This window comes from Papilio machaon, chromosome 3, assembly GCF_912999745.1.
Source record: "Papilio machaon chromosome 3, ilPapMach1.1, whole genome shotgun sequence".
Taxonomy (NCBI): domain Eukaryota; kingdom Metazoa; phylum Arthropoda; class Insecta; order Lepidoptera; family Papilionidae; genus Papilio; species Papilio machaon.
The window spans coordinates 236297-251090 of NC_059988.1; the positions used below are offsets into that span (position 1 = coordinate 236297).

General features: G+C 39.9%; 2 protein-coding genes across 3 annotated transcripts; one reads left to right on the plus strand and one right to left on the minus strand.

The window, feature by feature from the left end:
• The first annotated feature begins 4798 nt into the window (after window positions 1-4798).
• Window positions 4799-10989, plus strand: LOC106716275 (transcription factor GATA-4). The gene is made up of 7 exons (XM_045686339.1): window positions 4799-5021; window positions 5810-5950; window positions 7042-7211; window positions 9655-9788; window positions 9996-10120; window positions 10274-10617; window positions 10842-10989. The coding sequence occupies exons 1-7, from the start codon at window positions 4970-4972 to the stop codon at window positions 10932-10934; spliced, it is 1059 nt and encodes a 352-aa protein (XP_045542295.1). The 5' UTR covers window positions 4799-4969; the 3' UTR covers window positions 10935-10989.
• Window positions 10990-12230: 1241 nt separating this feature from the next.
• Window positions 12231-13722, minus strand: LOC106716293 (thialysine N-epsilon-acetyltransferase). 2 transcript variants are annotated; one of them, XM_014509786.2, is made up of 4 exons: window positions 13597-13722; window positions 13055-13106; window positions 12768-12979; window positions 12231-12536 (listed from the first exon to the last, which is right to left on the minus strand). In XM_014509786.2, exons 1-4 carry the CDS (start codon window positions 13678-13680, stop codon window positions 12354-12356), a joined length of 531 nt encoding a protein of 176 aa, XP_014365272.2. In that variant the 5' UTR covers window positions 13681-13722; the 3' UTR covers window positions 12231-12353. The 2 variants fall into 2 exon arrangements, with proteins under 2 accessions (XP_014365272.2, XP_014365273.2); XM_014509787.2 differs by lacking the exon at window positions 13055-13106 and having other exon boundaries at window positions 12768-12986.
• Between the last annotated feature and the right edge of the window lie 1072 nt (window positions 13723-14794).

The window sequence follows — 14794 nt, forward strand, 5'->3', positions numbered from 1 at the left end:
ATTACAATAATTTACCATTGACTAAGTTGCACATAAATTACTGGAGACTCTCATGGAGTATTATTTCAATACTTGGAGAATATTAACCATTAAACTAGTGGCTACTATCTTTCGACAACACCACTAAAAGTTTTATAAAATCATGGACAAGTGCTGCTTTATTTTTCCAAAATAAATTCATATTAAGTATACTTGGAACTAAAACGAGAAACTGTTAAATTGACTTTTCTTCTAATTTTATTACTTATTATGTAATACATTTTAAAAGCTATAAAGGAATGTGTTATAATTACTGTAATAGGGTAGTTTTATAAAAAAAAAAGTTTGTACTTTAATCTCGTATTCCCGAGTTCTCGGCGCCTCGCGATGGAGCGATCGCTGTCGGCAACTCAATATCCTTTGCATAATTACTCATATTTAGTCCGCAGTTATTTTTAACGCTACACGATACTCTCTCTGGACGCACATGGCAACTAAATTTGTCCCTATTAGTGTCGCCGCTAAAAAAAATAGATTTATGGCGACGAAAAAAACTTGGGTTAGGCACTTTGTCACGAGGGTTATTTATTGCTCGGGGGTTTTAACGCGACTTTAGTATTTTGCAAAGTGTTTTTGTTTGATCCGTTCCCATGTGTGGTTTAACAGCGTGCCATTTCAATAATTACTGATAATTTAGGACCGACCTGGCGACTGATGGAGTGATAGAACCATTGGGACAAATAACTACCTTAATAACATTCATTTGACAATAATAAACTTATCTTTTTCTTTGTCGTATCGGCATTTCGCACACCTTTCGCTAATTGCGAAACTGTAAATGATGTTTAAAATAAATAGCAATTCTTTGAACCGCATGTAAAAGGTTAAAGCTGATATAAGGCTGAAATAACATAGAAATAATTTGTTTAAGATCTAATTATGTGACAGTTATCATTGATACTTGTTTAGTAAGTCGGGCTAGCCGTGACCTCGTACCACCACAGCGTTGAGCTGGCCGAGTTTTGTGTCATAACAAGGTGATAAACAACACTTGCACCGAACATGATGTGTCAATCATCCGCCACGCGCGCTGCAAGTTGCAACAGATGCATTACTTTGTTGACTCACTGCAGCCGTAATGCAGCAAAACAGAGTTAGTAAAACACGGAAATAGTAAGAAAAGTAGTCGTTATGTAAGAAGTAATAAGAGCTATATACAAATATCAGTATTTAGTAGGCAGTTTTTCAATGTAAATACGAGCGTACGTGCCGTATCTCTGCGGTGGTATCTGTTGCGATAGGGCTGCACAATCGGTGATGTACCAAGCGCCGGCGGAGCACGCCGCACGCCACCCAGCTGGTCATAGAAGCCTCGCAATGCATCACGACATAGCTCTTAGCTCCTCATTAGCTTTATGTTAATTTGTCTTTGATATGATATTAATCGATATGTTTATTCCTAAGTAGTTGATTCCTGTAAATTCGTCTTTAAAAAAGTGTTAAACTCAATTTTGAAATAATTCTGCCAAAGGGATAACGTTGCTCTATACAAACTTTGAACAACACTTTAGATCTTTAGGGGATGAATTTCGTAAGATCCTTTCTTAGTGATCACGTACGTAGTACTAGAAAGCTTCATGATAAATTTCTAGATGCAGTAGTCTTGGCTCTGCGTTGATATTTGAGTCAGTCAGTCAGTCAGAGTACATTTATCTTCTATATAAGGATAGATAGATTCTTAGTTTATTTTCTAATTATTCTTCATGATGTGTAAAATTTACTCTTCACATAAAATTTGTTAAATAAAATAAATCTGGATAAACTTGGATGTAATTTGTACAACAATGAAAATCATTATACACAGTACCTATATTAAACATGGAAGCAAGTATTTTCTAATTTAAAAGTAATTAATAACGTTACAGACAACTAACGTTAAAATTATTTTGTTACTTATACAACGGGAAAAACTTCATATGAGATACATATCGTCCAATTGGATTCCTGTTTGAGCTCCGCTTGCAGCAGTACTGCATCGACATAAGTAGCTATCGTGCGATGTGACGTCACTCGACCGCGTCATTCAATTATAATTAACGGCGTCACACTAACTTCAGGAATCCGTTATCAAGCTTTGGTTTATTAAACTAACCAAATAACAAGCGAGAATTGATTTTCCGTCACATTGTATTTAACGCAAGACGCATATTCTCACCACATACATAAATAACATCTGTATTAATTGTAATCGATGTTTTCTTATAATTTAAGGTAATTATCCTGAAGTGAGTTCATTGACAGTTAACTATGTGAACTCAAATCTCGATCGATACAAAAAATAACTCAGAAAACAAAGTTTAAAGTAATGTTTATTAATTCGCTCAGGTTCAAGTATATTTTTCTCAACTTGTATTAGATATTTAAAGTTAATACAGTTTTTTCTATAGTAAAAAGTTAATAAAAATAATATTTCTGTGTATTGACCCAAGTAAGAATTCATGCTTTACTCGTTCGATTACAAAGTTGAGCGCGGTTCGCGCTGACAACTCGGATAAAGTACTTAAATATAACTTAATAGTCGAAAAGAAAGTTTCGAGACGGCGCGTAGAGCGTCCATGCGGCGGGCATGAGGCACGCTGGACAAGTGGCGCCACGCTTCACGGACTTTCGCACGCGCCAATCTATGATATTTGTACAGGTTTATGTTTATAAACGGGTTTCTGTTAATATACTCAAGTACTCATTTATTCAGTTTATAATTACTGTTATTTAAATACGATAACAGATATAATCACTTAAGAGGAACCTAGAAGAGTTAATTACAAGGACCATTTTTGTTGTAACTTTTAGATATATAACATCTTTAAACATAACAAAATGTTAAGGTAGCGAAATCCTAGGCTAATCTAAGCGATGTTGTTAACTTTTCGTTATTATTATATAACTATATATTGTGATGTTTTACATGTATGTGTTATGTCCGCAGGTGCTGTGTGTGGTGCAGGCGATGCAGCAGTAGCGGCGGGCGGCAGTCGGGCAGCGGGCAGCGAGTTGGGCAGCGAGGGCGGAATGTTCGGTGCGGGCGCGGGCGTGGGCGCGGGCGCGGGCGGGTACGGCGAGGGCGGCGAGGCGTGGGCGGGCTACGTGGGCGGCGGGCGGCTGCAGCAGTATGCGCACTTCGCGCCGCATCAGAACGTCTGGCACCACCACCCCGCTGCGCACCACGACTCTTACGGTTTGTATTTTTTTTTGTAACGAATAAATTCAAATACTACATGACCGGTTTCAAAAATTCTTCTGTCATTAGAAAGCTACATTATTACTGAGTAACTTAAGCTAAGAGTATAATTATTACTAGCTGTCGCACGCGACATCATCCATCCATCGAAACATTCGCATTTATAATAGGTAGTTATTTAGTAAGAGTAGAGTGATCCGCGTGGACGAAGTCGAGGGCAAACGCTAGAGCATGTTACAAGGAAGATCAGAGTAAATATCGAAGCTGTGTTCCGCCGTAAAGTTACAGTAAAATGAAACAAGGAAAAATTTTGAAATCACGTTCTCCTAGACAAACACATTTATATCTACTCGCTTTTAGAAATACTAACCAATATGAATATATATGTTTCAAGCTGGTTGGGAATTAATTAATTAATTAATTCGCCGCCACAATTGTTGTTAAAATTTTACCATTGATATAGGGCTAGCCTAAACAATTGTGGATTTATTAATAGTCACAAGTACCTAACGTATTGTTTGCCTCGTGGGGAATTATACGCTTACATCATAAACACAATATTTTTTTTTCAATGTTGGCAATCCCCGGGACACATGATAACAATTGTTAGTTGAATTATTAAAATTATCACTAATATAATTGTTGAATTGTTTACAATGCTTCTTATTGAATCAAACATTGTTTTTTATTCTATAACGTGGCAGACAAGCAAGTGGCTGCATAATTTCGCCAAAATAGCGAAGTAACCGATGCACATAAACATCCACATTTGCAGGTGCTTACGTTTAATCGATAGAGGACGCACAGAAAGAGAATATTTCTCCTACATCCTGTGCGTCATCTCCTCCATTAAACCTCTACCTCTCTACTTACTCTACCTACCCTTTCCATCACTTCCTTACAAGAAGGAAAGGTAGAAATATTTACATACGTATGTACTTCGTTTCCTTCTATATAATATGTATGTGATGTGATGAATTTTGAGTATTTATATGAATAATAATTATGAAATCATCACTTCAACAACATCACTTATTTATAATTGATAACAAATTAAATCCCGGCCTCATTAGTGAGTACATAGAGATCCGCTGAGAGGCGGCGGCCGCGTCTCCGCAAACCGCAGATCAACAACAAGTGATTCAATATCGCCACCGCTGTGGTATTCCCAGAAACAGATGTATTACCCAGCAGAAGGATAAACTTATTGTTTTTATCCATCTGTGGGTGGATCAACGGGGGACTTATTTGCTGCCATAGTTTCCTGTCAAGTAAAAGTCCTTCAAGTACCTAAAACTATAGGTACTCTTCTGTTAATATTACCAAACTCTTCCGTTCTTTGATTGGGATAGTAGTGTAAGCCGTGTGTGATAACTAGATATAGCAAGTCAAGTGCAATTATTTCAATACCTTTTTTGTAGAAAAGTAAACTACTATCTTTATCGCAATAACACTTAGTTCGTGTAATTAAGCATAAAAAAACCGTTGTTAAAAATGCTTATTTAAGTGATTTAAAAAAAACGTACCAACGCGATTTAATTTTTTCCTCATCGTACACGCTATGTCGCACACGAGAAGCGCACGACTTGAACCATATCGCAACAATAGCGGGCAGGTCTACTGAATCAGAGGCGATAAGAGGCAGCGCGCGCGGCGCGGTCAGTGCGCGCCGCGACCTCTGACCGAGTGCTCCTGTGTTTGCCGCGACCTCTCGACACCTCCCGCCTGTCTTTGCGTCCCGTCTCGATCGACATGGACGCCATGCAGCAGCCTTCATGGCTGCAGAACTTCGCTCTCCTGGCAGGTTTGTGCCAGCACCGCCACGACATCGTGAGCTCTGTGCGATACGCCGCGGCCTCGGCCTGCGCGACGACCGCGAGTGATACCCAATCTTATCAGTTCGACTTAATGATTGTCAACAATCAACAAGCTCCTACCGCGCCAAAGCAACAGTTTAAAGTTTAAACAGTGGTCGGAACAAAGAGGCATTTGTGTAATTAAAGCGATAACTAATTACAATGTAGTTGTCAGATTTCGTCAAATCTGTACGTTGACTAATTGTTCAGTAGAACACTGATAAGTAGCGCTCGATGACATGTTACAACGCTGTACGTGTCAATGTTATTGTAACATACTCGTAATGTTACAATACTTAACCGCAAGCTTACATTTAAATTTCTTGCAACATTTCAAATTCGATTTTATTCATTCGTAATGATTATCTAATTGTTTTTTTTTCGTATAATTCGTTAGTATGTATATTTCGGTGGTATTCTATTCTTTAATTGAATAATTATAATTTTGGAAGCGAAAGTGTGTCAAGTGTATTGCGGATTGTGACGCCGACCGAATGCTGCTCGCTACAAGAACTGACAGAGCTGATGTTATCGCAGTGTATTTATTGATTTGCGACACATAAGTCATGAAACTTCCTCATTTCAGTTTTTAAATTCTGAAGTTATAGTAGAGCATTTGTCGTAAAAGTGTTAAGGCGTTCAACGTGCGAGAAAAGTGTACTCAAATAATTGCAGCTCGGTGTACACTATTAACAATGAGATTGCTTCTTTTCTTATGAAGGTTTTTCATCAACAGGTAGTGGGAGTGTGGGCGGCGTGGGCGGTGTGGGTGCCGTGGGCGGAGTGGGCGGCGTGGGTGGCGCCCTCTACGGCCAGAACGTGGTGATGGGCTCGTGGTGCGGGCCCTACGATGCCCTGCAGCGCCCTCCGGCGTACGGTAAGCTGACTCACCGGCATTACCTAAAAATCCTGTAAAATTAATAGCAAATTATGATGATGATAAAAACTGCAACTATTAGATCGCAAGCAGGATGTAAGCTATATAAACATTGATAGTAACAATGATATACACAGTTAATGAATTAGTCACTTTGTCAAACGCGTCACCGTAATGTAAAGGCGCGGATCTAAAAGGGCAACGGAAAAAATTTCTGTACAGTTTGCCGTTTTTTGTAGTCTACAGAAAGACTCTTCATTAAATAATTTTGTTGTGATGATAAATGATATATAATTAGAATGTAGTAGCAAGTAATTATGTCGCAGTGTCTTTTTCAAGAAGTTAAATATTTAAAGAAATTTTATGAAAGGAGCATCATTCCTACCAGAATAATAAAACTCTTGAGGGTGCTAGTCTCAGCTCTGGTTACATAAAAAATAATTAATTGCAAAGCACAAATGGGTGGATTTGGTTTATCTAACAGCGGCCACTGACCGCTATCTGTCGGATAAGCCATAGGCGGAGAGGTTGGCTTAGCGATGGTGTTCACTGGACACCGCAAAGTGACTGCATTTTTAAATTTACTTTATATTTTACTGCCAATATTTCATTTTCAATCAGTGTTTGAAAGCAATTTTTTTCCAATTTGTGTAATAGGATCATATTTTACTAATAGTTTCTTTCCTTAATTCCATGTTATATCCCATAATGTCTACTAGTTCCTTTGTTCTATTAGTAAATAAATAGCCAATCGTGGTCTTCTGATGTGAAGTGATTTACCCATTCTACAGAGATATTCCTAAAGCAACCCTTCATTCTTAGACATAGTGCTTCAATAGCCTGTCACGCCCTCAACATGATGTATGCGCTCATGAACGTACAAACGAGTTAACACGCAGCTCACTCGATGATAGGTGATTACGTGACATATTGTGCTGCCGTCTCTTTTGTTTACGTGGGGCTAGGGTGGCAAACACCAGGCCAACTGGTAGATGTGGTCACTTAGGTGACAGAGTAGACTCCCGGCCGGTGTGCCGGGGGCTGCGCGCGGCCTCGGCCTCGGCTGACGGACGCGGGCACTGCACACACAGATGGCGTATTGGAGGTATACGAGGAGGGCCGTGAGTGCGTCAACTGCGGCGCGAACAACACACCACTTTGGCGCCGTGACGCTACCGGCCACTATCTCTGCAATGCATGCGGCCTCTACCACAAGATCAACGGAGTCAACCGGCCGCTCGTGAAGCCCAGCAAGCGGCTGGTGAGTCCCCCGACACCACGCGCTGTTAGTAACGCTCTCTCTGCGAACAGGTGCCGACGCGGAGCTGCTCACCCGCTTCTATAAGGACGGCTCCGTGCAGAGATGGATGAGTGTGGAAGGCATGGCCAGGGGCATGAAGAAGGTGAGTCGGTGGCGTGTAGACTAGTGCATGCTTCCCGCCCCGCTTGACCGACGCCCGCGCCCCGCACCCCGCACGCGACTAACCTTTCCCCCCCGACTTTCGCTGTAGAACTACACGCTACCGCTCCTCACCCGGCGGCGCCGGCGGTCCCGACTCCCTGGCCTCTGTAGCCTTCTCGCCTCGGCGAATCGGGAAGTCGCGACGGCCGGCGTCGCCCATGTTTGTTCGATAACCGACCGCGAAGCGCGGACAGAGGTCCCCGCCGGCCGGCGCGCAGACAGGAGACGCGGCGGTGGCGGTGGCGGTGGCGGTGGCGGGCGGCGCCGGGCCAATGGCGCGCGGCCCCGCCCGGCTACGCGGCCCGACCGACACGCGCACGCATTGGACGACGAGCGACCGCCGCCGGTTTATCTTTCGTTTATCGAACAGTTGTGTGCCGTCCGGGTAACATGGTGGCGGTATCTTCTCGCGCATGCTCCGAGCTCCAGTCTACACCTGTGGTTGCACTTTTGCCTGTCCGAGTACTTCATGTATTTCTAGTGTTGCATAGATCTGCTTGCTGTATTTGGTTTGTGAACGTAAATTTCTGAAGGTAGTCGCCAGTCGATGATCTAGGCTAAGGGGGGAGGGCTAGCATTTTTTACCTCTTCAATTATAAAAAAATAATTTTTGAGTTATCTATGTGTATCTATACAAATGAAAAGCATCTTATTATTTTGTAGTATATATTTTTAGCAATTTCCCCCCCCCCCCCCTTGCTGACGCCCATGATAATGTAAATAGAGTATACCAGTATATCGCCCTTATCTAATTCCTATATTTTCTAACAAAACACCCCACACATCACATATAGTTTTTATTAGGTATATAAACCTCCTAAATTTATTTGTGACCTAAAAATCCTCATTTAATGCTTCAATATACATATTTGAAAATAAAGGTAATGGTAAATAATGTACTAATTGTAACTGTTTACTGACAATTAAAGTAACCGGTCTCAGACATTCCCCGGAGGCGGAGGTCCGCTGCGTGTATGCAGTGTCACAACAGTGAGTGTGTGCGTGAGCGCATCGCAACCTCCTTGTCTGATGCACGGTGATGTCCATACTGTAGACTAGACTAGAAAGGGACGACTTTTACTTTGTAATGTGGAATGTGATTTAACTTTAATAATGTAAATCATAAGCAGAAGGTATTTTCATTGTATTTGTATTTCATTTCATTATAAAGATCGTCATTTTCATACTGGCCGTAAACAATTGGCATCAGAAAGTATGCTACGCTAGTGAGATTATAAAATAACGAAATTAACAATGTGACGGTAACGTATATATATAGAACTAAATGTTCTTGTGTATACGATGTGACGTCAGAGTGGGTAGACACATCCTCCACACTCGCACACAGAGACATCTTGATAAAGATATAAAGTGAGCTTTTAATTACATCAAATCCATCGATTTGTTCCACATAAAAAGTATTTATATGTAAGTAGGTGCACCTTTTATCTGCAGTTTATCCTCCGTTTTATTTTTCACATATTTTATATCATTTAATTAGATATTATATTTTAAACGTTAAAGACGTTTCCTCATTTACCCTTTTTGATTTTAAATCTTTTAGGTTGTAAAGTGGTCTTCAAGCATTACGTACCGCTGGACTCCGTCTTATTTGATTTAGCTAGATGCCTAATTTATTCCTTAAACATTATTTTATCTTCATTACAATTAAAGGACTTTTTCCTTGCTGGTGAAACTGATTTTTTAACGAGCAATTTATTTCCTTATATTTGTAAAGTTGATCGTTGGTATATAGGTTCAATATTAAAAGCTTGATTGTTAACCGCATTGCAACAATGCCATTGTGCAAATTTAGCTATCAATAGGTAAATATCTACTTGTGGTGATACGTTTTATATTTGGTGACGAATGTGTTGCATGTATTGTTTGCTTTATACTTCTATTATTAACATGTTCGATTGTTGTGGTGACATTTTTATTTTAAAATTGGGATCTTTTTCTTCGACTTTGTCTAACTATAGTTACATATATCTATTTCCCTTCTAAATTTATACTTATATTAGTTTCATAACTTTATTTCTATACTAAGAATAATATTAAAGTCTCAAAAAAAGTTTTATTGCTTTCAATATTTCGCTGTCTAGTCAGCAAAATGTCTGTTTTATTATCTAACATTGACCCTTTGACAATATATGTCCACTAGTAATTTGTTTAGGCTATTTTGGCCACAGTGTTAGTGACAAACATGTTGTGTACATACGTAATGTGAGCGTGTATGCAGTCTGCTGCGCGGCGGCACGGCCAATGCTGCACCAACTGCGGCTCGCGCAACACCACGCTGTGGCGGCGCAACAACGACGGCGAGCCCGTGTGCAACGCTTGCGGACTCTACTACAAGCTGCACGGCATTAACAGGCGAGTACCGCACGCACCTATACTGTTATAACTACTCCCACACAAATTGAACCTAATCTAAACTCAACCTCACCTCGGCCCTTCGTTACAAGTCGGTTAGGGCAACGTTACGAAAACTACCTTTGACATCGAAAAAGTTGAAATAATTATTAAAATGTATCGAAATTTTCTGTAAAATAATTGGGATGCGTTATTGTACATTTGCAGACCTTTGGCGATGAGGAAGGACGGCATCCAGACGAGGAAGAGGAAACCGAAGAAGTCTGCGAGCGGCGCCAAGCCCCCGCAGGACAACGCAAAGAAGGACGACCACAGCTCGCCCGGCATCGACGGTAAACACGCACATTTCCTGACTACTTGTGACCTTAAATAATAACTGTATTACTCCAAAAAAATACAGTAAGACTATTGTCTTGTGCAGACATCCAAGTTTTAAGTTTATTATTTGTAATTTTTCTTAAATTTTTATTTGAACATCATTACAGAGAGTAAACCAAACGTGCCCGAAGCGCTACCACTGACCGCGGGGAGTGCGAGCGGCGCGGCGGGCGCGGGGGGCGTGGGGCGACCGCGCAGCGAGGCCAGCAGCACGCCGGGCGCGCACGCGCACGCGCACGCGCACACACACTCGCACGCGCACGCGCACGGGCACGCTCAGGCGCACGCACACGGACAGCAGTACGGACTGGGCGTGCCCGCGCCCGCCTTCCTCTCCAACCCGTCGCTGTTCAACATCAAGAGCGAGCCGAGCGCGGCGGGCAGTTACGAGGGCTACGCGCACGCCGCCGCGCCCTACCACTCCCAGCAGCACTATCTGCACGCGCTCCAGGTACCACACACATACAAATAACCCTTCATCGGTGTCAGTCGTGTTGAATAAAATTACCCTCACTCGGAGACCGCAGAGCTTCGGTCTCTTTAAAGAGAGATGTCTTTCTATCCCTAAACGAATATTTGAGAATAGTAAGCGACATTACGTTACGATAGATGCACGTGTACCATCGGGCGTGTACAAATAATTTTATATTAACGAAGCACTTGTGACATTCTCAGTACGGGCTCGGTAACGGCGAGGAGGAGGAGGGCAGCGGGTTCCTGCACCAGCGCAACGTCACCGCGCACGCCAAGCTCATGGCTTCCACGTAGCGCGCGCCCCCCGCCTCGCGTCCCGCCACGAGCGTGACACTCCCGCGCCGAGCGTGACACACCCGCCACGAGCGTGACACCCCCGCGCCGAGTGTGACACCCCCGCGCCGAGCGTGACACCCCCGCGCAAGGCGAGCCTCGACACAAGAGACGGAGTAACCCGCACGCAGGGAACGACTCAACTTTCCTAGTGTAAAAAGAACCAATGGAAGCAGAGAAGCTGACTTCGTCTTCACTTCACACTTCCTATGTTCACGCGGTAGTTTAACGTGACGTAGAATCAGAATGAAAAAAAAGACAAGTGACTTCTTCACAGCGATGTGACTACAATTAATACACTGGCTGGTGCAGAAGTTGATTTCCAGTTCTAGACTTCTGTGTCTAATGTTGCTAATTAAATGACTAGCATCTCATCATAGTCATCTAATGTGTCTGCTGCCATTTGTTAATTCGCAACTAAAAAAAGGCAACAATCATCGAAAGCTTTATAATGTCTCGAAGTTACAACTGTAGTTAATTGAGGTAGACAATCTGATGGATTGTAATAATGTTAAGATCAAATTAGTTATACTTGTAAATATGTAGTTTATTATTTGACTGAATAGGTTGTCATCTCTGTACTGTATATTATAGCTAATGACTAGTTTCCATACAAGGATGTGGTGAGGTTCGGCCACCACATGATAAGTATCACTCCAATATAATGCCAAGTTCCTGACTCTAGCACTAGTCTAATTATTAATGGCCAATGTGCTTATACAATTTTGCAGTTTGACTTCAAATTTTGACAAACTGTGTATTAATAAAAAAAATCGTAATATCATTTTTGAAACTGCTGAATTTCGTTTACAGATGATTAGAATATTGCTGACCGTCTTCTGAACTAAATCACATTGGCTAATGCATTTTAATATTGTTATAAATAACAGATAGACATCAGAACTATTAGATAGTAAGTATGAACAGTATTCAGTTGTAATTCTTTCCTTAATTTTGTTCAATATCTAATTTAAGTTGTACAAGATGTATACAGTATAGGCAATATGGAATCTTTGCCTTTATCAAGCATTTATAATTAAATATGTAAATAATATTAGTAAATAAAATTATATAATTTGTAACAGAAAATTTATTAAGAAAATATTTGCACAGATTTATCACAGAATTGTATCTAACATATCTACTGGCTTACCATTTGATAAAACTATAAAATATTGAATTTTATATATGTTCTATAATTTAAATATACATATTTTATATTTGGCTTTATAAGCTATACATATATATATTCTCTTATTTCAATATGTTCACAAACCGTTGACAATTTTACGAAAGTTAATTGTATGTTGAATCTTTGTTGTCTCTCTAGTTATGTAATAGGAATTTGTACAAAGTTATGTAGTAATATAAAATACATATCTAAGCACTGTGCAGCTTTGTTTTACTGGCGGCCAATGCGAGGGCATCCCCGGACAGACGATAGTAACACCACTGCTCACTTTCTGTTAGATTCTTTGCACCAATTGACTCATAGAACTTGCGAGCTTGATTCCACGCTAGCACATGGAAATCTACCCGATTGCAGCCCATCTTTACAGCTTCCTGGAACGATTTCACAACTCATCACTTATATTCACAAAGGTATAAAGTTCACACACTTATTGTAACTTTTCTTCAAATCCTTAGTACATTTAAGTATGAAAACTCAGCATATTTTTATTGTATAAGTGCAGTAAATCAACTAAATTGTTTTACAATAAATAATTTACTGAATTCTTAATATTTTGAACTATCAAACTGCTTATTTTCTTATCAAAAACTAGTATTATTTACCAATACAGTGGCAGTGAAGAGTGCATTGCCCACACCACGCCGGCGGTACTTCTGGCAAACATAGAGATCTTCCAGCATGACAGCCTTGCCTTCCCATGTGGAGTATGTAGGGAAATACAAAGCGTAGCCTATTACTTCACACGGGGACTGTATCTCAGCTACCTTGCACTTGAAGGCCGGCGGTTGAAGTTCAAATCCATCACGTTTGAGATCTAAAAACTTACTTATTATTTTATACATTACAGTCTTCAGGAAATTTTAAAATATGTGGTTGTCTGCAAACATACCTGCAACAGTCAGTTTTGGACCATTGGGCATCTTTTCAAACTCAGCTAGCTCCTAAAATCATTTATAGAATAATAAAATAGGTAATACTTCCCTACTGTAAAGTTTTACTTGAAAAACTTATAATAGATATCATGTGTAGTAACCTTGGTTCAGACCAAACTCTGAAGAAAATTAAGAAATCGATGGCTCCTACGAAAAAAGGTCAATGTGCAAATTGACGACTTTTCAGGGGACTCTCAAAGCTTCAACCATATAGTAAAATAGGCCACATAGGTCCTTATACTTCAGAAAAAAAAATTTACACCTGTAAATGTGTATTTTGTTCAGTGCATGTTGTTATTTGAACTAAGAGGTAGCTTTTAACAGAAAAAAGTAAAATTACCAATTTGTTACTTTGGCCCTTATATATAGGACCCATTGAAATTTTGCTGTTCAAGAAAGTTAATCAGATAAAATAAAACATGTAGCTAAGTGAGATATAAAATATTGATATATGGAGAAGAACTTATCAACAGTTATCGTTAATATAAAAACTCTTTACCTGAATCATATCGATTACCGCAGGCATATCGTGCTCAGTGGCATCGCGTATAAGTAATTCTCCATCTTTGAATTTTTCACACATTATTGTTTAATATAAGCTTTTAAATATGAAATTATTATTTTATTTATCAGTATCAAAATTATTCAAAACTTTGAAGTTTTACTTTGACAGTGGCATTTAACCACTAATGACAAACAATTGTCAATCATAATTGACAATATGATGTCAGTTTAAAAATGTTGGTTCTCTAAAGTATGCAGTTAATTTTGCATGAAGATTAATGTTATATCCTTAATGGACGGTTGTCGTAGTATCGGTATATACAACTATGAACTATCGAGAATCGGTCTTGAAAAAAATTAATCCAACAAATAAGTACTTTAATTTGGGTATTTTTACGTGTTTAATTTATTACATTTACTAGAGACCCGCCCCGGCTTCGCACGGGTGCAATGCAAAATATACCTACTACAGAATAAATGCACAATTTATTTAAGGTACTTAAATGGATAAGGATTAATGCTGTATTGTTTAAAATCACTTCGTAAAAGAATAAAAATGGTTATGCTGGGTTATCCCTAAGAGATAGACATATACCATCGCGGACTTTTTTGTTGAACTTTTTAAGGTGAACAATACTGTAGTACATTATTTTGGTCTATCTCGTAGGGTTCAGCCAGCGTTTGCAATATAAGCGCAAAAAAACGTGCTTATTTACGACATCACATTAGAAAACTTTAAATTTATCAGTGTTTCTCTACTATATTATGCATTTATTATACATACAAACTAGTGATGCAACGGATGTCTGTTTCCGTTTCCGCAAGTGCGGAAGTTCCGCATGCTTTTCAACATCCGTTTCTGCTTCTGTTTCCGCAACTTTTATAACGGAGATAAAACGGAACTTTACGACGGCTGAGAGATCCAAATGCGCAGCGCGAGACGCGCAGTCCGTGTGCGGCCTTTCGGCACTTGTCGCATTTGTTTGTTTACGTACTTTTTCGAATTTAAGCGCGTAATATTTTCTGCTGCTGTTTGAAACAATCAGTTTCTCTTGCTGGAGTTAACTGTCTAGTTGTTGTTCATATAAAATTTGACAACTGGCAAAATGTGACTATTTCATACTTACGAGTTATTAAATGTACTTTTGAATAAGTGATAACCATGTAATATATCATCATCATTATTATCATCA